The following is a 22,187-nucleotide window of genomic DNA, read 5'->3' as shown; positions in this document are numbered from 1 at the left end:
TCATAAAATATACATTTCATCGATTAAGAATCTATCAGTTCGATTTATAACAATGGGGTTTAACCTCCGTTTCTCAGCCATATACGTCTATAACAGAGGCCACCCACATTATTATTTTTAATCTTTATTTATTTAAACTACGTTCTTATCCAAGCGACGACAGTGTGATCAATTTACCGTCCCATTAATTATAATTGATCAGACTGCCGTTGCCTGGATTCGAACCCGCAACCTAAGTCTAAGTATAAGGATGATTTTATTCCCATTATCGTGATATTTATTTAAATAACTAAGTCTAAGTAGTCAAACGATTAAAGTCGATTGCGCTTTAGCTCGCTCGGCTACTTAGCCTCAGTTCGATTTAATTCATTGTAAAAACAGCTATTTTTGCAGCACGAACATGTTTTCCATCAGGCTCCATCCACAATGTTCGAAATAATATGATCAAGTAGATGAAACTCCAGTTTTTATTTTTCAAATGGAAATATATTATTAAGTACTATAATACAAGTTTAAAAAAAATAATTTGATCAATATTAAGCGTAGAAAAAGGACATATTTCTTCTATTATATTAAATTTAGTAATAGTGTGATCATTGCGCAATTGGAAGATATCTATCGTAATACTTCAGATATCGGTTTTATTTTAATCCATTACTATGGATTTCCAAATATATCGTACCCGCAGTATACTGATTTCAAATATGAAGTCGCCATATTTCCTCCAATTACATTATTTTATTTTGTTTAGTTACACTTAAATATTCAAATAATTTCTGAGATGAACGGAATGGATATTTTGTACACTAAAATTTTCTAAATAAAAATAATTAACACTAATATTTTGATTATAGATTACTAAATCACTCTAATCTCATCATTTTAAGTTTATATAAACAAGTTAAAAGATATGTTTATAAAAGTATAAGTGTAGTTTTTATTTACATCATGTACCGTATAAAAAAATGAATAAGTTTACTCGATAAAGATGCCCACAATCACTTGAAAGTTGCTAAGAAATTATAAAATTTAAAAATTCTAGACCGCTAATCTCCAACGCAACTGATTTTACCTGAAATTCCCATCATTTTAGCGGAAAAAATAGGCCTGCTTGTCATCAATGTACAATTTTTCGTAAAAACTGTGCATTTTAGAGAAAAAAGTTGTAAAGCATAAAATTATCAACAATTATTCCCAATCTTTCACATTTTGAGAAAAATCGATATTTAAATCCACGTTTTTTTCGCAGTTTTTTAGAATTTATTCAAAAACTATGTATTTTAGGGAAAAAAACACTTCAGTCCAAAGTTGTAGAGAAATACGAAATATTGAGAACAATCAAAATCTACAAATCAGTAGCAAATTTTATGCTTACAACTGTTATTACAAGTATTTTCCCCTAAAATGCCTAATTTTAAAAAAAAATTTAAAAAAACCAACACGGAAGATTGTACCAATGATGTATTTTCAAAAAATATAAAAGATAAGAAAAAGTTTTTATATACAAATCGATCGGAAATTTTACGCACGATAACTTTTACATGGCCTATTTTTTCTCTAAAATTCATTGTTTTCGAATAAATGGCAAAAAATTGTAAAAACGAGAGAAATCGTTTTCTCGTCAATCGCCCTTTTTTTTTCTGCGCGTATGAAAATTTTTATTGTACTGGTAAAAAAGCTAAAACTTGGCATAGTTGCCATTGTTGCCTTCAAAAAACTTCAGTAAATTTCACCAAATTTGATGGGAGTATGGCAGAACACGGTCGCTATTTTGATTTCAAGTAATTGTAGACGCTTTTGTGGAATAAACTTATCCAATATTATATGTATAAAAATAAAAAACTTTGATAAATTAAATTCCTGAACTTCATAATTATGATTCGTAAATTTAAAAGATATCAACAAAAATTTCTATCCTCTGGTAGAAACATCTAATTTTAGAACTCAATTTATCAAAGCTTAATGCAAATAGCTAAGTACGATTATGTTTTCCAATCATTGTTTATCACTCAAAAAGCATAGTTTGAATCATTAAAAAATCGCCAAAAAAAACTAGAAAACATGATTATGAATTCCTTTTTTTCTGTTATATTTTGAATTGGGTAAGACTGCTGAAAGTGGGGTTTTACCTGGCAGAACACAATTTAAGTTAGGAGTGTTTTTTTTCAAGTTTAAAAGCAGTTCAAAGGTTTAAAAATTTTCAATTTGTTTCTCGTCAACATAACATCTTAAAAGATGGAAACATTAATGATTTTGTGGATTCAAATATTTTTATTATTATTATATTTTTACACATTCAAATATAATTAAAGGATATTACTCAGATTCTAAATATTTTATAGAAAGTTTAATGTATTACTTAGTGATGTCGAAACGAGTTTTTGTGCACTACTTTTAAAAAACAAAATTATTAAAATATATACTAAAAAATATCTCCCTTTCTATTTAAAATGGAATAAATGTTTAAAAAAAAGTTATGTATGTGATTATTAAAATATTTTAATCTTGATGAAATTCCTTTAACAAGGCACTAAATGTCTTTTCAAGTGTTACAGAAATTGTGTACTTAAAATTTAATACACAAATTTTATCTTATTTAAATTTATATAAAAAAAATTATTATCAATGTTCAGCCAATATGCAGTAGTTTAACTTAATCGAGTAACTTGGCTCATCTGCTTTGATTTTTCGCTGTTTACACATAATCGAGTTAAAAATTATGATTATTTCACGGGTTAAACTAATTTAGCAACCCTTATTACTCGACAGTGCAAACTGGCTTTAACAAATTTTTGTTTATTTTCCCAATAATTAGGCGATTGATAAGTTTTAAATTTTAAATCTTGGCACCAATGATAAAATTAAAAACCTAACGGAAGACACTTTTAAAATGAAGCGAGATATGAACATTATAATACTGTTACTGTTTGATGATTTAATCGAAAAACACTTGAGAGGGAATTGGATACTTGGGTTGATGTTGTAGGACGTAAGACAAGTCCGTACTTTAAAGAGTTGATTTCTAAATATTATGGCACGGATCTCACTTCTGATGCATTTATGTGAATGCATAATTAACTCAACCCTTCCCTCTCCCCCTAATGAGAATCTCCCCACATAAATTTGAACCAATAATGTAGTCCTGTAAATGCAGCTATTTATGAAACGCATTTCCACTAACTAGTTAGTGGTTCAAGCTGTTCCGACATTGGTTTACATTTATTGATTTTTGATCTCGAGACTTTTGACCGTGGATATTCATCGCTTTTTATGTAAAAAACCACGCATCATTGAAATTATTGAAAACGAAAATTTGAGTGTAAGGAAATAATTGAAACGCTGGAGAATAATTCTGCGATGAATACGACATGGAATTGCGGTAGCCAAGGCTCTTATTAAAAAAGATTAAACGCTTGAATTTAGAGACTGATTCAACTGGCCAAACTGTTTAACTATACTCAACAATTTTACACGATGATTTTCACGACATCAGGATCGACGAAGTTAAACTTTGATGAAGTTTAAGTTTTTGAGCCAGGCAGAACGTCTAAAATTCACTCGAAGCACTCGATATTTGCAATGAAAATATGAAATAAACTACCAAATGCTTCGTATGACAACAGCGGTGAATGAACGCTCCTTTTCAACTTTGTGTCGTCTCAAAACATACCTTAGATCGGCTATGTCAGAAGATCGACTAAACGGTTTAACCTCGCTCAATATACGCCGCGGTGTAGAGGTCGGTGCGCGTAGAGTTTTGAAATAGTATTTTCTGTACTTCGCAGAATTAACTTATTGAAAAATAGTGATTAAATGTCACATTTTGATCTGCATACGGGCCTGCCTTACCTTGTAAGCAATTTTATAAGTGCCAATTGTAATGAATAAAAGAATGTATTTTTTTATAGTACCTATCAAAATCTTGATTTAAGATAATTTTAAGAAACTGTTTCTTTTTAAGTTAATAGAGCAGCCATATTTGCTTCTTACTAATAAGTACACTTTAAAAATTACTGTAATCACAGAAACTAATAAACAGCCAATTCGATTTTAAATTCTAATAGAAAATAATAAAAAACTAAGGACAAAATTTAAAATTTCAACATATGCGAAAATATTTTCAAAAAAATATTTCTCGTTTAAAAATTATTTAAAAAAGAAAACTGTTTAAAATGTAATCATAAATATAAATGGTGTATATCAGCTTTCTGGACTTTCTTTAAACGTTACTTGATTCTCATTTGGTAAAATAACAACTGTTGGGTCATCTTTTAATAATGGCCGTTTGTCTTCTTTCTTTTTATATTTACGTGGTTTACGATTTATTACACCATCCTCGTCATCCATCATACGTAATATTTGTGAATGGTCGGATGAATCAACTGGAGCTACGGATATATCTCGAACAGCTCTGAACTTACCACAGTTATTCAAATGTTCGTTCTCTAATCGGAAGAAATTCCATACGAAACGTCTAAAAGAAAAACCCAATCAGTACATTCATTTATAGGTTATTTGAGAAATGGGATTTTAATTTTACCTAAATACTTCTAAAATGGCAAGAATCGATGTCGCCAAATCTCCACTAATGTACCCTCCGCTAACTAGTACATATGATGGGGCCCATAAAAATCGTATAACAAAATCTTCAACTATGGCAAAATAATAAAAACCCTAAAAAATTAAAAAATTAAATTTTATTTACACATTTTGAAGAGATTCCTTCCAAAAAATCATAATTTTTGGGGATGTTCTTACTTCGGGCAAATTTAAAAAAATAAATCTCTGAAAGTCGTTCTCAAAACTAAATAATTTTGCAAAATCTTGGAAAATATTCATACAATCATCAAATGAACTTGGTTTTTGGATTTTGTTGTGTCAAAATTACCTTGGTAAACTGAGTTTTTATGAAAAAGTTTTCTTGATATTTTGCATGTTTTTGAAGAAGTCAATCGAAAAAAAATTTAGAAATTTAATAAAACTCATATAAATATTATCGAAGATAATAAATGAGAACTCTAGGATATTTTGAAATAAATATTGAGACATCCTAGAGTTAAATGGCGCACTGCCCCATCAAATTAGCAACGAGTAACATACATAATAAGAGGTAATTACGATTAGCTAATTCATACTGATGATGACTACTTGGTAGTCGAAATGCGTATTTATAAAATACAAAAAACTGATATAGGAAATTGGTAAAACTCAGTTTAAAGGAAATTTAACAAGCGATTTCAGAGATATTGCCTGAAATTATATAAGAGAAGCTATATAATATCTCGATGTAATTTCAGGTATTCCTATAATTCAAGTCAAATGGAATTTTAAAAAAGGCAATTATATTACCGTTGACGAATATACAATTTCTTCTCGCAAATATTTATTTTCGCCAGCGCTTTTATCAAATAAACCCCAATCCATTTTGATATCCCAAGTGTACGCATACAATGAACCAATTGTTGATGCAACTAACCAACAATATAAAAATGGATTATCCATTTTATTAGGGTATTCCGCTAAAAATAAATTATTATTTAATATGAATTGTATAAATATATAGAAGCCTCGAAATGTCTTACTTTCAACCAATGTCTAAAGATTTTTAGCCAGGTTGAAAGGCGTTTAAGGATTTTCCTACGTGAAATGCTACCATTACGAGGCATCTTATAATAAATTATATCTACTTACATGCATGCATATCACGTAACGTTGCAAATCCAACGACGAAAAATGTTGTTGAATATTTTCCAGCATTCACTAAATGTGGAAATGCTTCACGCGAATCACGATATCGTCGTAAACATTGTGCAAAACGTAACCATGCCGGAATACAATTTACCAGTGGTTTTGTAATATATGAATATTCCCAACATTGTGTAGTATCTGTAACTTAAATGTCTACGCATAAATATTTTTTAATAATGCAAATCCAACTTCAATATTATGATTAGATCATTGATAACAATTTAGATCAATGATAATGGCCAAGGTTATTTATCCATTTCAACCAAATTATTTTCGCTAATATAGTACAGGCTGAGAAAGTTCAAAAAAAATTAACCCGTCTGGTTTTTCAACGTAATAATTAGAAGAAAATGGTAGTTTTTAAGAAAAAATACTTTACAAAAAACCGATGCAAACTTTACGAGAAAATACGGTGTTACCGCCATTTATTATCTCGTTTTATATAACTGTAGGAAATAGGTTCGATGCTTAAATTGTAGGTTTTAATGGTATCTTTTTGTAAAAAAAATTTTCTTGGCTAAATAATATAAACATTCGGCACAATTTACGGAAATGCAAAAATAGGTACTTCGGAAAAGCCGTGCGGAAGGGAGAAAAATAACATCCTACAGAGAGCAAAATAACTTCCCAAAAATTACTATTTTTCTCCTAATTATCACATAGAAAAAGCAGACGAATTATTTTTTTTTTAATACTGAGGTATTTTACGCCGCACATACTGCACTAATAATGACCTACTCGAGAACACTTCACTCACAATGTAGCTCATTTCAATTAAAATTTATTATAAAAAAAAAGATCAATGAAAAAACAAAAAAATTAAAATACCTTCTGTATAATTCCAATCTGGATTTGTAATATAAAAACAAATGAGAAAGTGTAAATCTAGTAACGCAGAAACTAAACTGTTCAATTGATCAGCCAGCCAGAAATCAGCAAATCCAACATGAAAAAATGGTGCTCCAAACATCCTACCCTGTTAACGTTATATAAACTTTTTTTTAAAACTATTTAAAAACCATTTTTGAAATACATACACAAATTCGAAGTAACCAAAATCTAGCTTCATGTCGAAACACTTTGAATGGATTTAATACAAAAACAATCATAATAACTGTAAGTGCCAATGGATTCACAAATTGTGGAATACTTAAACTGGCGCTATATAAAAAACTTAATAAACTCAGCGTCCATACAACACCAAATACTGCGGCTAGTTCCATTAAATGTTGTTCCGATAAATGATTCCGTGGGTCAAGTTCAAATATAAGTACATGATTAACACCAGACGATCGCCATCCATATACGTTTATACCCATTAAAAACACAAATTCCACAATTAATAATGGACCACGATATAAGCGAAATGCAATTTTTAAATTATCTAAATTGCCATCGTGGAAAATAGCTACAAATTAAAAATGGAAATTTTATTGCAAACAGAAAATTTTATCAAAAAAATTAACAAATTAATAACCTCGATAATCTTACAAGGAAGTTGGGATCTTGAGGGTCACAACACACACTTCACAAGCCGAATTATATTCCATCACAAAGTATAAATAATCAGGCAACTGTAGGGTATAAAAATTTTTTTATTTCTTTAGAAATTTAAAGGATATAGCGTGTGAGTGTTCGTTTTAATTTTCATAAAATTAAAATGAGAGTTTTCATGTGCTGAAGTGAAGAATTTGGATGTTGGATGTAATTATTTTGGACTTTTGCACACTTATTGGTCTGAGAAACGGTATAAGGTTGACCTTCACTCATCTGATAACCAGATGAGGCATATTTTTATGAAAATTTATTGATTGATAAACACAACTACGATAGTTTGTGTATCGTAAAGTGTTCATGACTATTTTTAATTAAATTAACTTTTTTTCATAACGGCTTTTTGCAGGAAAGCCTATACTATTATTTACATAATTAAACTATCTTTCTTCTGATACCAATTTCGATTAGTTAACAGATCGGTGTAAGTAAGTATATTGACTTATCTGAAATTGGTATCAAAAGAAAACCGTTATGTTCCTATAAAGTCTATGTAGATGTGTGAAGGTCGTATTCCTACCGTCTCCCGTACTATAATATTAGCATTTACACAACAAAATTTAAAGGTAAGAAGTGAAATCCATAGAATCTCTAAATTTTTTTAATATATTTTTATTCTGACTCTCATATTTTGAACTAAGAACTTCTGATCAATTTTTAATAATGTAACACATATTGAATGGCGTTAGAATAAATAGATATTTGTCAAATATTGGTATAAACAAACAAAAAATCATACAACATATAATCTATTTTATATCTATTTTATAAGTCTAGTTCGTATCTCAATTAGTAGAAATTATCCTTTTTTTGGTATTTTATATGTTCTAAGATAATGTTTACATCCTCTTTAACCGCTATTACAGTGCTATCTATGGTATCTTAGAGTCGGGAATAAACTTCCATCCAGTTCAATTTAGGAGACAGATAATAATAGCATCGGTAGGTCCTGAATTATTGCACCAGTGGCAAAAACGAGAACTATGGTCTGGGTTTATTAATGTATACAAGCACCGGTACGTCCTGAATTTTAGCGCAGCCAGTGGCTGGGTTTATTGTTGTGTAAATGAATACCAGAGAAAAGCCTATACCGTTCGGACCCCTTGTGTCTATACTTCGTGATTCCATCAATATGTCGCGCATGAACTGTCAAAAATAAAATATGGTAGATATAAACTGTCAAAAATAAATAGGTAAAAAAAACTGTTAAAACAAGTCGATAAATGAGGTGTCGTTGGATTATGAGAATATTATAAGATATTTTCAATAATTCAGAATATTTCAGAAAGTTAAAAATATGCGAATAAAATTATAAATAAAAAGCTCGACTATATAAAACATTTAAGGAGGCGAAAATAAGTAGAGTAAAAAAATCCTGAATATTTAAGCTTTAATGATAATATATAGTTTAAGGTTTCAATTACTTTTCTTTCCAAACTGTATTAAGAATTTATTATACGAGATTCATTTTTTTACTGATATCCATTGTTATTTCCGAACTTTTAGTAAATTTTTAAATTTCAAGTTTTCAAAACAAAGTTATTTATAGATTCTAATCGGTTTTTCTTTATTTAATCTGATTTATACAAATTCTGTCTGAATACGATTTTGAGTTTTGGTCTAAGAACGAGCCACAAGAAAAGTGTGCAAACATCCAACACTGTGTTCGAGTATTTCCAATAATTTTATTTCACTTTTTGATAATTATAAAAAAATAATCATTTTAGCATTATATCAAACAGCTTGTTGATTTTTTGTAAATTTTTAACTAAATATTTTAACAAAAGAATTCCTTTCCAAAAAATATTGCAAAATAAAATTAACGGAAATTTATTTTTGAAAATATTATTTGCCGTCAAATAACCAAATAATTTAAAATAAGTACCAGATAAAACTACGGCAATAAATAATACGATAAATGACCCAGAAAAGAGTCCAACTTTAAATGTTGTCCAAGGAGATTGTTGTTCACCCAATGGCGGTACTCTCAATCTTTTCATAGCTTTTTGCCTATCACCAGCCTCAAGTTCATTTGTCACTGTTGCCTCAGTTTCAGCAATTAATCGACCAATCTCAGGACTTGTATGAAACCGAGCAATATCTACATTTTCGGCTCGCCATCTTGCTCCTATATCCACATTTAGGAGCTAAAATCAAAGCCAACAAATTGTTAAAGATTTTTTGTTCTGTATACGGGATATGTACCACAAAAGTACACGCTGTTTATTCGATAAACAACTGGTTGTTCAATTTATTATTATCATGCGTCAATCGACTCGGAACAGCGTGTAATTAATATAGTACTTATCCCAAATAAACAAAGAAAAAATATTTACCTTATCGTGTTTTTTTAATATTTTTCTGAAGCCTGTATGATTTAACGTTTGATAATTTTGTAAAAGTATTAAACTTAAATAAAACTCACTAAAAGCAAGTTTCAATTCTTGATATTTCCGTGCAGGCACATTTGGTTTTTTAAAGGCAATTGTTGCTTGTTTTGAATGTGTTAATTTATGTTTTGAACCAGCTTCAGCTAAAGAAGTTTTTAATTCTGCTTGTAATGTTGCAAATTTTCTTGTTGCTTCAGCTAATTTTTCACAGTAAAATGTATCAATTTTTTTCAGTTCTTTTTCACAATAGTGCAAGAAATGTTCATCGAAATTTCGAAAATGTCGTGTTAATACTTCTGGTTCTACGCTTTCGGCGGACGGTGCTTCTTCTACAGCGAGGTAAAGCATAGCTTTCATTTCCTAGAATTATAATAATTAAGATAAATAAATTATCTATGCCTAAATTTTTAATATACATTCGAATTTTTAGATAATATTATTAAGTTTTCATATACTACTATTGAAAAATCAAAATCTATGAACTGATGGTATTTAGATTTCCATGTATACCCGGAATAAATCAGGGTAATGAAGACTCAAAAAACATAGAACATCAAGCTCATTTAATGATTAGATGACTATTTTCAATACATCTCCAGAATCGTTTCGAAATAAAGCTTTTCGTACAAGTATAAGTGCGATAATTTCTAGTCGATGTCCCAAAAACTATTCACCCGATCGTTAAACGAACCCGCTTTTTGAATTTTTAGGATTAAAGTTATTTAACAAATTAATTTTCGTCAAATTTCGGAATATAATTTTCTTTTCGTTATTTTCTCGATTTTTTTAAAAACTCTCGCCAAAATTTCGAAAAATTGGAAAGATTTTTTATTCTAAATTCAAATAAAAATCTCCATATGAGGTAATTTTGCTCCAAAAAAACAAAAATTGGGTTTATTTGATGATTGAATGGATTGTAGTTCATGACATATGGCCGAAATTCATGGTATGAGGAATCGATTTCGGGCGTTATCTTTGAAACTAACTACTACAAATTTTGAAACAAATATCGATTTTATCCAATAGTCGTTCCAAAAGTCGAGTTAATTTGGGTAATAAGATAAATTACCGAGATACCTATCCCCGAAATTCATGAACAGTTTCTCGAATCGATTTCAGGCTCCAGCCGAAATTGCCTAGTGTATGGGGCGGTTTAAAAAGCCTATATTTGACTAAATATGTCGCATTCTTTAAAATACTGAAAATTATGGGATTTCATTTCTTTCAGAGTATTGAGCAAAGGGTTACATACTAGATAGCTTTTTAAGGTTCAATTACGGGCATTGGGAGGCCAGATTTTTCGGAGTTTTTTAGGATTTCAATTTTAACTAATTGTGTATTCCACATTTCAGTTTTATTCAATTAATAATGGTAAATTTGTATTGTTTCTTTTCACGTGATTAGCCTTGGGAAAAAGTTGAAATAGAAAATCTTGTAATAAAATATTGAATAAAAAATAGTGTAATAAAATATTACTATGAAAAGTTAAGCCAAATAATATTATTTAAAAAGTTATTAAAAGCAATGAAATAAAACATTTTAATTATTTTTAATTAAAACGTTATAACAATCAAATTCTAGGAACATTTTTTTATAAATTGATATTAATTAATGTTTTAAATTAAATTGTATTTTTAGATAGATTTACAAAAATATTAATAATAAATGTCTTTGGTAAATAAACATTTTGTTTTTTAATCCATATTTATTATTTTCTATCCCTTTTGTTAATGAAGGATAGATAATAACATCTCAAAAAGCAGACATAAGACATAACCTCATTAATTGTCAAAATTGCAAAGGTAAATTAAAATACAAGGCTAGCAGTGTACAAAAAAAAATTGTTATTCAATTGTTTTACCTCGTAATTTATGTACTGTTTTCTCCATTCTGGTGTAATATGTGCTGATAAATGTTCTGCAAATTTCATTTTTTTTTTGTTCGTAAATACTTTTTTTTAAATCACTTTTTTGCTTTTATGTGTGAGGAAGATACATTGTCAACATTCTTCTTTGTAAATTGAAACTATCAATATCATTAACATCTTTTTTTTCAATAAATATCTCATTAAAGTTAATTAACTATCTTAAATGAAGTCAATGAATAAATTAAAGTGTGTGCTCATAACAACTGAAAATCTGCTACTGAATCAAATTCAGAAACCTTGACTAATATGTCTAGATAACAAAAGGGCTCCATTTAAGAAAATTATATATACATGTTGTACATTATTATTATTATAAATGCTAAACAAATACTTAAAGAATACAAATATTGACAAAAACAATTTATTAAAAATTATTAGTCTATATCGTAAAAATATATTGCACAAAAATATTTTGATGACGTTGTTCCACTTAAAAGAAATCACATGTAGTGTATTCAACTAAATTTTTTTTTTTTTGAACTTTTTAATTTTTGTAATTTTAATCACGAATTTGTACGGAAATAATTGTTGGAGTTGGCAGTAATATTCACAAGATAGTAAAACAATGAATCAGTTATTTACTCCATTTCAGAAAGTTGGTAACGACTGGCTGTATTAAACTGTGCCTCACAGCTTTTTCTATGTTAATTTTAAATAGTTTTGGTTACTTTTCTTGAATAATGATCGATTTATTTAAATCATTTGTTTTCATAATGCATGTTTGAATAATGCATATTACGTCAAATCTATTGCGTGTACCGTAAACTGGGTGAAGTTATTGTGACACCATCTTGCTGTTTCTTAATAAAGGATCTCAGCCTTCCCTTCAGAGAATTGCCTCTTTTAGATTGACCTTTCAGATAGTGTGGTTTCCAGTTTTGGCTTGAGGGGATAGGAAACTACCCTCCGGCGACTTTACCGTGATTCAGTTATAAAAATTTCGAATGGCTGTTACTCTCCTGTTCCTTCTTACATAAACTCTTTAAACTTTCTAAAATCTTGGCTTTTCAGTCCTTAACAAAATTAATTTCTCTTTGGGTACGTATTTCCGTCACCTCTTTCAGCCCATCTAGAAAATCTTGTCCTAGAGTCTTTTGGCATTAGTTTTTCAGAGCCAAATTCATCCAGATGATCTACCATTTCTTGAAATTTTTGCAGTAAATATCCTTTATGGTACTCCATTTTCTTTAGTTTGATCACGACTGTAATTATTTTTGTAGTTGTGCAGACTAGACTCTTCTTATGCTTTAATAGTCGTTTAGTCCTATTGAAATCACTTCTTGGAAACATATTTCGAGCTAGGAAGTGGCAGAAAAAATTCAGTGAAATTCAATTTGAACACTGTCCAAAACTTTTTGGTACTCCTTTTTCTTTAGTTTGATCCCGACAACTCAGATTTCTATAATTATTTTTGTAGTTTTGCAGAGTAGATTCTTCGTATGATTTAATAGTCATTTAGTCCTACTGAAATCATTTTTTGGGAACAGATTACGAGCTATGGAGTGGCAGAAAAAGTACAAGGAGATTCGATTTGAATACTGTTCAAAACACGAAATATCTTTTCTTAGCTTTTACCACATGAGATACTTTTTTAAAAGAGTTGGTAAAAAAATGAAAGAAATGTTACGAGCCTAAACTAGGCAAATAGATGCAAGAAATCGTTTTATATCGTTTCCTATTGAAACGGTTCAGCCGTTTTATTCCATAAACTAATATTTTTATATAGCAGTCTGCCGTATACAGGTATAAACGTTTATGTGTATATGTAAATTAAGTATAAGGAGTGGTATGTGGCATTTAGCGGGTACATATAGGTACCAGCGTACCAATTTTAAGACCTTCTGTATCGTATCTGTTATCTGTCAAATTCAACCAAACTATACGGACAAAAATCGATTATTATATTTTTGAAAAATAATAATTATCTATAATTCTCGGGTAAGTTTCAAAACTTACTAGAACATTATATTATTATTATGACATGCTTTTGGAAATAATTTAATGGTATAAGAGCTAAGCAAAATGACGGAAAAATTGATTTCAAAACGGTTGGCTTTAGGATATTTCTTATTGAGGTACGGATGAGCTACACAAGGGACCTGAGACCTCATTAACTTGAATCGTTTACTTATAGTACCCATCCCACAAAGGCTACGAAAAGTGCATATTTTAAAAGACAATTTTTTAATCATCTTTTAATATGTTCGGTTAGCAATATAAATTATAACTGCCAGACAGTTTTGCCAAATATTATTTTAATAATTAAAAAAATTTTTTTCTATCATTTTAGTGTTACTGTAATTTTAATATTACTTAGTTTTATAATTGAAGAATCTAATTTTATTTTGGCAGGTAAAAATTCGGTTGCTTTACTAGCACACAACCAACGTTAGATAACGCAACCGCTCTCAGATGCGAGATGAACTTCATCCTAAGTTCAATTAAATAAGGAAAATAATATTCGAAATTCAGCCGTCTTAAAATAAACTTTCGAAAACCCCGGTAAACTCCGCTTCTCAATTAGTGTGTATTTTAAGAGATTTTCGCCATACTATTTTCTTCTTTTACAAGAGAATTCAACACTCTTCACCAATCCAAAAAGACTCCTTTTTGTAAAGGTACTTAGGTACACTACATGCCAAAGAAAAGAATACAGTATTTATTCTGTATTCTTTGGCCAAAGCTTCTGCCATCTTCTTAAAAAAAACATTTTTATCATCCACATACAGATAGCGCTACCAAACTGCATTCGGATTAAACCAAGTGAGTCGTAGCAATATGTAGTTGTGATCTTCATAGTTCTAGAATGCTATCTTCAAGATAAAAATTTTGAAAAAACTGCTTTAAGGACTGCAGTCCATAGAATTTTTTATGGTTTGCAACATGATCTGCCCTAATAGGAAATCATAATTTGACTATTTGCAGCAGACTAAAACAAAAATTTCTCCATAAACGGCGGCGATTTATTCAATTTTAAGTGGCTTTCTTTTTGTGAAATAGCTTTTGTACTTTTATTTTTACTTACACTCCTGGTTCTTATTTATATCTAAAATAAATATTTATAATTATATAATATTTACATAATTAACTAATGAAATCAAAGTGGAAGATTTCCGACAAAATCACAATATTTAATTACATTAATAAAACTGATAATGGTACAATGTGTCCCTCCCTCCACATAATGGTCTAAATATTTTAGAATATTTTTCGAATTATATCTATGAATTAGGAATAAATATTTGACTTTTTTACTTGAACGCACTAATGCGATGCTCTTACTGCAATTTAAGAATTGTTCATTTTGATCCTTGACGAAATGTACGATCAGTTTCCTAGTAGTTGCGTACGAATCTGAATCGGATAGTGAATTGTGCATTGAGATTTGTCGAGGATGACATTTGTCAACTCAGACTTGCAGCTCTAATCACAGACTCAATGGAATTTTGTCTGTGCAGCAATCAGCCTTTCCCCTCTTTCTATGCTTTGTCTAAGTCTGTGGATCCATTACTTACCTTTATCATTTTGTTAAAGACCAATGTTCTATTATCAATAGATTTATTCCGTTACAGGTCCCTGTATTAACTTTTTCTATATTCTAAAATATTTTACTAAATTTATTTTTGACTGAAATATTAAAGTTCACATTTGCGTCAACTTGCTGGAGCAATGAAATTTAAACTTCAACTTAAGTCGTCGTACAAAGCCTTCAAAGCCATTAAAAAAATTTACCATTTTACAATAAATTCGATTGTCGATGTCTGTGTAGGAGCTATAATATGGTTAGTTGAACTTACGCATACCGCCGAATCGAGTTTTTTTTTTTTGTAAATTAATGGCTACGTTTAGCAGTTTTTTCTTCGGATAAGCAGAACATATCAAATCATATTAGGAATATGTTAATAATAACTGTATTCAATTATTTAAATTTTTAAAGCTAATTATCCCATGGCGAATCCAAAAATAAACTTATCTAAATAAACATAAATTCTATTTACATTTAATTAAACAAAAAAGATTCTAAATTTTAAGGATTCAAATACGAAATACGTATTTGGCGGTTTTATTTAACTTCAAAGAAAAATTCATTTAATAAAAATTAATTTTATTCAGTAACATAAAAATAAAACTTTAACAACTTTTATAAAAAATATAAAATATATATATAATCATAATTATCTAAGTGTATATATAACGTAAATTAAGGAGAACACACCAAGTTTTAAAGGAGCTATTTCGAGTTTGTATATTACATTATTGTATATTACATTATTGTACATTATTTATTTACTTTTTTTGGGTACATTTTTATTTGGATGAAAAGAAATAGTTTTTGACTAGACAAACAATTATCAAAAAATTACATTACATTACATTTTAATATTCGATATTAAATACAAAAAAATTACCCAAGAATTAGTTGTATCAAAAACGTGGGTTTACGAGTGATGGAAGAGCATCGAAGGAATGAGAAAGTGTAAAAAAAAATGGAAGACAACTCTTCCAATTCGTGGTGCAATCTATCATATGTAATCCACAAATATTCAGCAGCTAATTCAGTAGACAATTGCCTAGGACGGAAAACTCTTATATACAGAACTCAATGTTAACGTTTAGCCTCGGAGAATGTACAGTTAATTTACTGAGCGATCGCTCAGAGGTGTAGCTAGGTAATCAAAAGCCCTGGTGCAAAAAAATTCGGGTTCTAACTAAACTGTGTATGTTCTCTCAAGTAGCTGCAATAATTATCAAATATTCTTCAGTAGACTTTTCAACCAGTACTGCAGTGGTCACATTATCTGAGTCACTATTAACAGAAACAAAAGGGCAAAACTACTTGTAGAAGACTACTTTTTGTTTTCTATCTTCTCTTTGCGCTTAAGCATACCACTATAAAAGATTTTTTGTTGCAATAAAGTTTTAATTGATTTAACGGATTATTTTTATAGACCGTTTTCTTATTGCCTTAACCCGCTAAAAGTGACGGCAAATCTTTCAAGTTGGCAACACCAACAAACAACAGAAAGAGTACAGGGTAATTCACCACTGCCGAAACTTGTAGGGAATTCTCCTGAATTCTTTCAAATGAGCTGGCATGATTAAAGTTGTGTTGCAACCTACTTTATTTATATTCCAAAGGTGTTTTATTTAATTTAATAAGAAGTTTGTCGGTCGGGATCCGAGGACCCCCAGAGTCTAGGGGCACCGCCTAGCCCTTCGCCCTCATATATTAACCCTCGACGCAAAAAGAGGGGTGTTATATGTTTGATCGCTATGTGTGTGTCTGTCTGTGACATGGTAGCTCCTGGACGGATGAATCGATTTTGGTTTCAAGCAAATCGGTTCAGTTTGGAGAGAGCTGCAAGGAAAAAGCCACATTTGTCTTTAAATTTGATGTGAGAAAGCCAATGCAAATATGTGGTATTTTTACGTATATAATGAAGTCCTATAATTTGGTGCGTTCCCCTTCTGAATAATCACCTTTAAGTTTAAAAAAATATATTAACAGTATATTATAAAATTAAGCCAATAGTATCACCTTTGAGTATCAAAGTATAGTGTTCTTTTACGTTTAAAATGATCCCAATACGCATGAACACGCAGATCAGTATTGGATTTCATGCAAATAAGTTTAAAACCGTTTGGATTATTTTAAACAGAAAAGAACACAGCTTAAAAGAATAGACCTAACCACAGGTACAGGTAAATTCAAAATATGCTTTCAAAAATAAAATGTACGCATGGTAACAATAGTACTTTCATTGATTAAATCACAAATGTTGTTTAAAAACATTATCTAAAAATTTCTAATTATTATAATCGAAATATTCAGAATAATTTTTTAATGTCTATTGTCATGGATTTTAATAAATTAGTACGATATATACAAAAATTTACATTCGAGAATAAAAAACTTAGGCTACAGCATCAAAACGCATAAAGTTTGAAATTCAAGTAGGTATTTTTAAAAAATATATTCTCAAAGGTATTTTTTAATTGGAATGTATGAGTCCTAAACGGGGAATGGATCTCACTCCTATTCAATATTGTTTAGTTCTAAACCTCTAATTGATAATCTAAACTTTACAAACATAACTCGTAACGTATAGTATTTCTTTAAAAATCAGTTTAAGGTAGGTCAGTTTCAACAATTTGATCGAGCCTTATCTAAGTTAGAGGAACTTCAAATTGACGGAAGCCATATTCATTCATATACATTCTTTGACTAGCTTTTGTAGTGCAAGATGAATCAATCATTTTCTCGCTTGCTATTTTTGTACATTTCCAAATGAGTGAAGGAACATGTACTAAGTATTAGAAAGAAATTCATGTTTCAAGTGTGCTCTGTTCCGGATAGCCGCTATTCACGATAAATCAAAATCTCCAAGAAACTTTCCGCCGCACAAGTTGAAAATCAATATAGATTTAGCTGGGTCATAACAGTGAACGAATTTTCTAATTAAAGCTAAAACTACGTGTGCTTTTAAGATTCTCAAAATTTTCTTACATTTTCAAAAATAAAATGTTCAAAAGTCCATTAAAATAATTTAGGAGAAGCTTTATATGTTATGTTGATATAGCAAATGTATTTTAAGTTTATTTTCATTCAGAATCTGTTAAATGGACCTCCACCAATCGAGCTTGGACCATTCTCACCTAACCACTCCATTATTTCACCAGAATCTATTTGGTCAGTTTCTTCGCTAGTTAAAATTGGTTGCTGTTTTTGCATATCTTCCATGTGTTTCTGTCTTAATATGTTTTCAAAAATCTTCAGCTGTTCTTCAGGATCTAGTTTATTTGGCGACGGTACTGTAATATTATAACGCCTGCTTGAATTGTTAGATGAATCCATCAGCATTGATGTATCGGATGATAGACCAGGGGTGTTTATATTTTTTGGGCCTTGAAAAAATTGTTGCGATGTACCAGATGGTGGGCCAGGTATATTTATATTATTTGGACCAAAATTTTGATAAAATTGTAATAAATTAAGGTCATTAATATAGGGTTTAGAGGGTTGAAGCAGCGACTGAGGCGATCCTAAATCGTTATACTGTTGAATGGTTCTTTCTTCTGGGCGACGCCGTTTTTGTTGCATAGCTGAGACTGAAAAAAATTAAACTAGCTAGTTTATTTTTATTTAAAATGAGCCTAGTCAATTCATTAACTTTTGAAAAAAGAATTACTAATTTTAAAAAAAATTCCAGCCAGAAATTTGGGAGCCTATGAAAAATAATATGAAATGCCGGCTAAGTCGGTGACAATAAGAGAAACGTAATAATTTCTCTCTTACTTCAATCGGTGAGACGTGAGACTGCCTAGAATCCTATTATAAAGGAACCTTGCTACTAATAATTTGTGTACGTAATCTATTGATTTTTATAGCCTGTATATATGAAATATATATCAAGATATACTAACTATAGTCCCAAGTTTGTAACGCTTAGAAATATTAATGCTACGAACAAAATTCTGATATAGGTGTTCATAAAATCACTTAATTAGCCCATTTCCGTTTTTCCGCTCGCTTGTCTTTAAGAATAAATATTTTCCAAATTTTCGGAGAGTTTGATCGCATGCCATTTTCAATAAGAATGATCTGAAATTTATGTATGGATAAATGCTTACCGGTTTCATTTGGCTTATAGTAAAAATCTCGTGGAGCACTAGCAGTAACAACATCTCCATCGGTTCTTTCTAATCGAATTTTCACTTTCACTGGGAGTGTAATATCTGTTTTCCTATATTTTGGGGTTTTAAAAGCAATACCATATTGTTTGTGCACATCAGACGGTCCAAATGTTCCACAACTTTCCCAAACTATTTGATTATCTTGTTCTTCTATGAATCGAATTTTAATAGTATCTGATTTGACTATCTAAAATTGACAATGGAAAATTTTTAACAATTTTATTTTATTTGGGAAATTTTTTAATTATATTACTTTTTCACAAAACATTAAAATCTCTTCGTTACCCTCTACGGCTCCGCTTACATGGCTTAATTTATATATTATTAAATCTTTGGTGTCCGTAATTGGATTTGAAACAAGTCTAAAATGTGGAAAAGGATTTTCACGTTTACCAATAAATACTTCAAAACATAACCTAAGACAATGTAAATCAGCAGAAGTAATTTGATGACCAAATCCAGCTATAGAATAGAAAAACAGTTGTGAATATATAGTATACTTGTTCAGGATTCGACGTAAGTTAGCAATCCAGCATATCTGATAACATCTAAAGAATGAATATAAAGTCTAAGATAACTAAATATAGATGTTATTCGCCAAATATGCTGGATTGCTAATTTAGATCTAATAGGGAATATTCATGAAATTTAAATTTGGTTCAAATATTTTTCTTCCGCAACTTTAATGACTGGACATTTCAACTAAACCATTATTTTAGTAATTGATATCTTTTTAATTACTTAAAATTAATTAATAAAAATACAAATTCAGTGAGGGCATTTAAAAATTTCCAAAACGGAAATTCAAATTTTTATACGGACGTGACATCATAGTACGGGCTTGTCAAATTTGTTGGCATACTGTATGATATTAATTACTTACATTTTATATAGTATTTCATTAAATTATACTATTCTACGGTTTTTTATTAGAAAACTTAATAATAACGAGTGTAAATTCTGTGTTGTAAATTCATTTTTTTAAAGTGTAAATTTCGTTTTGTGTTGTGAATGATTTGTTTTAACATATACGACAGAAAAAAACTTTGTTTTACATTAGCCCGATATTTCGACCTCGTTTTAAGCCTAAATTTTCATAATTATTAAATTTATCTCTACCAAAACTTAAAAATTAAAAAGAATTTTCATTAACGGTTCGCGGTGTTTATCAACTATGGTTAAATTAAATGAAAAATGTTTGATTTGACACGAGATATCTTATTAATCAGTTAATTATTGTATTTAAAATAATTAATTACATAAAAAGACTATAAAAGAAACTTACTACCAAATGGATCAACTCCATATTGTGCTCGAGTCTCTAAAACTCCTTTAATATCGCCTTTTTTGACACAGTGTAAGCCTAAATTTGGAAACGTTATCCCATCTGAACTGTTTTCTATGGCAAGTTCATAAATCCCCTCATTACAGACAGCACGGTCTGCATAGGCATTATTTCTTACTGGCAGCTTTTTTAAATTATGTGGATGTGGCCTGTAAAAAATTTTTCAAAATTACTATTCTAAGTATCAGAAAAATATATTTGCAAAATTAAAAACATCTAATATGCACTCCTGCATAATCCCGTTTAAGTTTTGTGGCAAACATTTACGGTTTAATTTAATTTTATATAACTATACTAAATTTTAATTTAAAGTATCTTGGACCGCCATTTTGGATCTAAACAGATTAATCTATTGAGACAATCGTACTACATTTCTCTTCAATTCAAAGCGTTTAAGGACTTTGGCGCTCACAAGTTATAACATGAAAAGTAATCCTTTTTATAGGCAATTTATAGTTTGCGTAGCGCTATTTTTTTACAGTTAAAATTACAATCAATCGTTGAATAGGAATACAAAAGAAATCTGCTCAAAAATATTTGAAAGCAAAAAATTAATAAGCAAATTTTTTTACTTAAATGAAAAATGTTCTTTTTACCTGTGTTCGTCTGGCGGGCCTTTGGTTACACATGACAATCGAATATAGACCATCCCAGTATAATTATAAATTTTAATTGTTGGATAAATTGGAATTTCATTTGTATGATTTTTTCCATAGATTCGACCAGCAGTTCCTTCACTCACATATCGAAATCGCATCGAATCATTTGGTTGGACAGTTATCTCACAATCAATATCATAAACATTACGGAAAGGTCCAGTTGCCATTTTTGTTAAAGACAAATTGGTTTTTCAAATTTTTATGAAGAAACGAAGGAAATCCTTCTCTGAAAGGATAGATAATAACTGTTGTATTATTTAAAAATTAAAGAGTTTAGGTAATTATGATAGGAAAAAACTTTTAATTAAAATATTTTTTTCTTCATTTTATAATGCTTGATTGTCTTTTCCTCATAAGGTTATTCCAAGAAATCATGTAATTTACAGTAACCTAAAATACACCTAATACCGTTTGAGAATATTAATTATAAGTGCTATAATTTTTCTAAATTTTTTTATAAATTAATCTCGAAAATTAATAGCAACAATAAATTACCAAAATATTGCACTTGTTTCATTGATTTGTTTTCAAATAATCGTGTAACAATATTAATTTTTTTATATACATAAACAAACTACAAAGTCTGTACTGACGACTACTAAGTTCTCTGAGAGTCATCATCATTTAACTAAATCTGACTAAATCACAAACTTAATTCATAGTTGCGCAGATCATGTTGAAATTCTTTACCAGTTCGCATCTAAAAAATATTTTTTTTTTTTTTGATCACGCTTAATAATTGATAAAAAGTCGTGTGTGTATTGATAATTTGTATAATACTGTGACGTTTTGGAATTTCCAGTTTCCAGAGTTTTTGTTGTGATAATAGTGTTATTTATTTTAAATCTCTGGAATTGGAATTTCCAAAA

The 22,187-nt window shown here is 29.5% G+C and overlaps 2 protein-coding genes across 4 annotated transcripts; both read right to left on the bottom strand.

The window, feature by feature from the left end:
• Positions 1-4,185: 4,185 nt before the first annotated feature.
• LOC123294627 (xenotropic and polytropic retrovirus receptor 1 homolog) lies at positions 4,186-11,824 on the bottom strand. Of its 3 annotated transcripts, none has more exons than XM_044875719.1 (9): positions 11,554-11,824; positions 9,639-10,052; positions 9,188-9,449; positions 6,786-7,156; positions 6,577-6,724; positions 5,692-5,892; positions 5,350-5,519; positions 4,541-4,674; positions 4,186-4,474 (listed from the first exon to the last, which is right to left on the bottom strand). In XM_044875719.1, the coding sequence occupies exons 1-9, from the start codon at positions 11,620-11,622 to the stop codon at positions 4,201-4,203; spliced, it is 2,043 nt and encodes a 680-aa protein (XP_044731654.1). In that variant the 5' UTR covers positions 11,623-11,824; the 3' UTR covers positions 4,186-4,200. The 3 variants fall into 3 exon arrangements, with proteins under 3 accessions (XP_044731654.1, XP_044731655.1, XP_044731656.1); XM_044875720.1 differs by having other exon boundaries at positions 5,692-5,886; XM_044875721.1 differs by lacking the exon at positions 5,692-5,892.
• A 5,660-nt stretch (positions 11,825-17,484) lies between these two features.
• Positions 17,485-21,845, bottom strand: LOC123295082 (embryonic polarity protein dorsal-like). The gene is made up of 6 exons (XM_044876298.1): positions 21,814-21,845; positions 21,256-21,544; positions 20,600-20,808; positions 19,568-19,776; positions 19,252-19,501; positions 17,485-18,729 (listed from the first exon to the last, which is right to left on the bottom strand). The coding sequence occupies exons 2-6, from the start codon at positions 21,483-21,485 to the stop codon at positions 18,227-18,229; spliced, it is 1,401 nt and encodes a 466-aa protein (XP_044732233.1). The 5' UTR covers positions 21,486-21,544; positions 21,814-21,845; the 3' UTR covers positions 17,485-18,226.
• Between the last annotated feature and the right edge of the window lie 342 nt (positions 21,846-22,187).

Source organism: Chrysoperla carnea, chromosome 3 (genome assembly GCF_905475395.1).
Source record: "Chrysoperla carnea chromosome 3, inChrCarn1.1, whole genome shotgun sequence".
Lineage (NCBI taxonomy): Eukaryota > Metazoa > Arthropoda > Insecta > Neuroptera > Chrysopidae > Chrysoperla > Chrysoperla carnea.
This window is presented reverse-complemented; position numbering and strand designations above follow the sequence as displayed.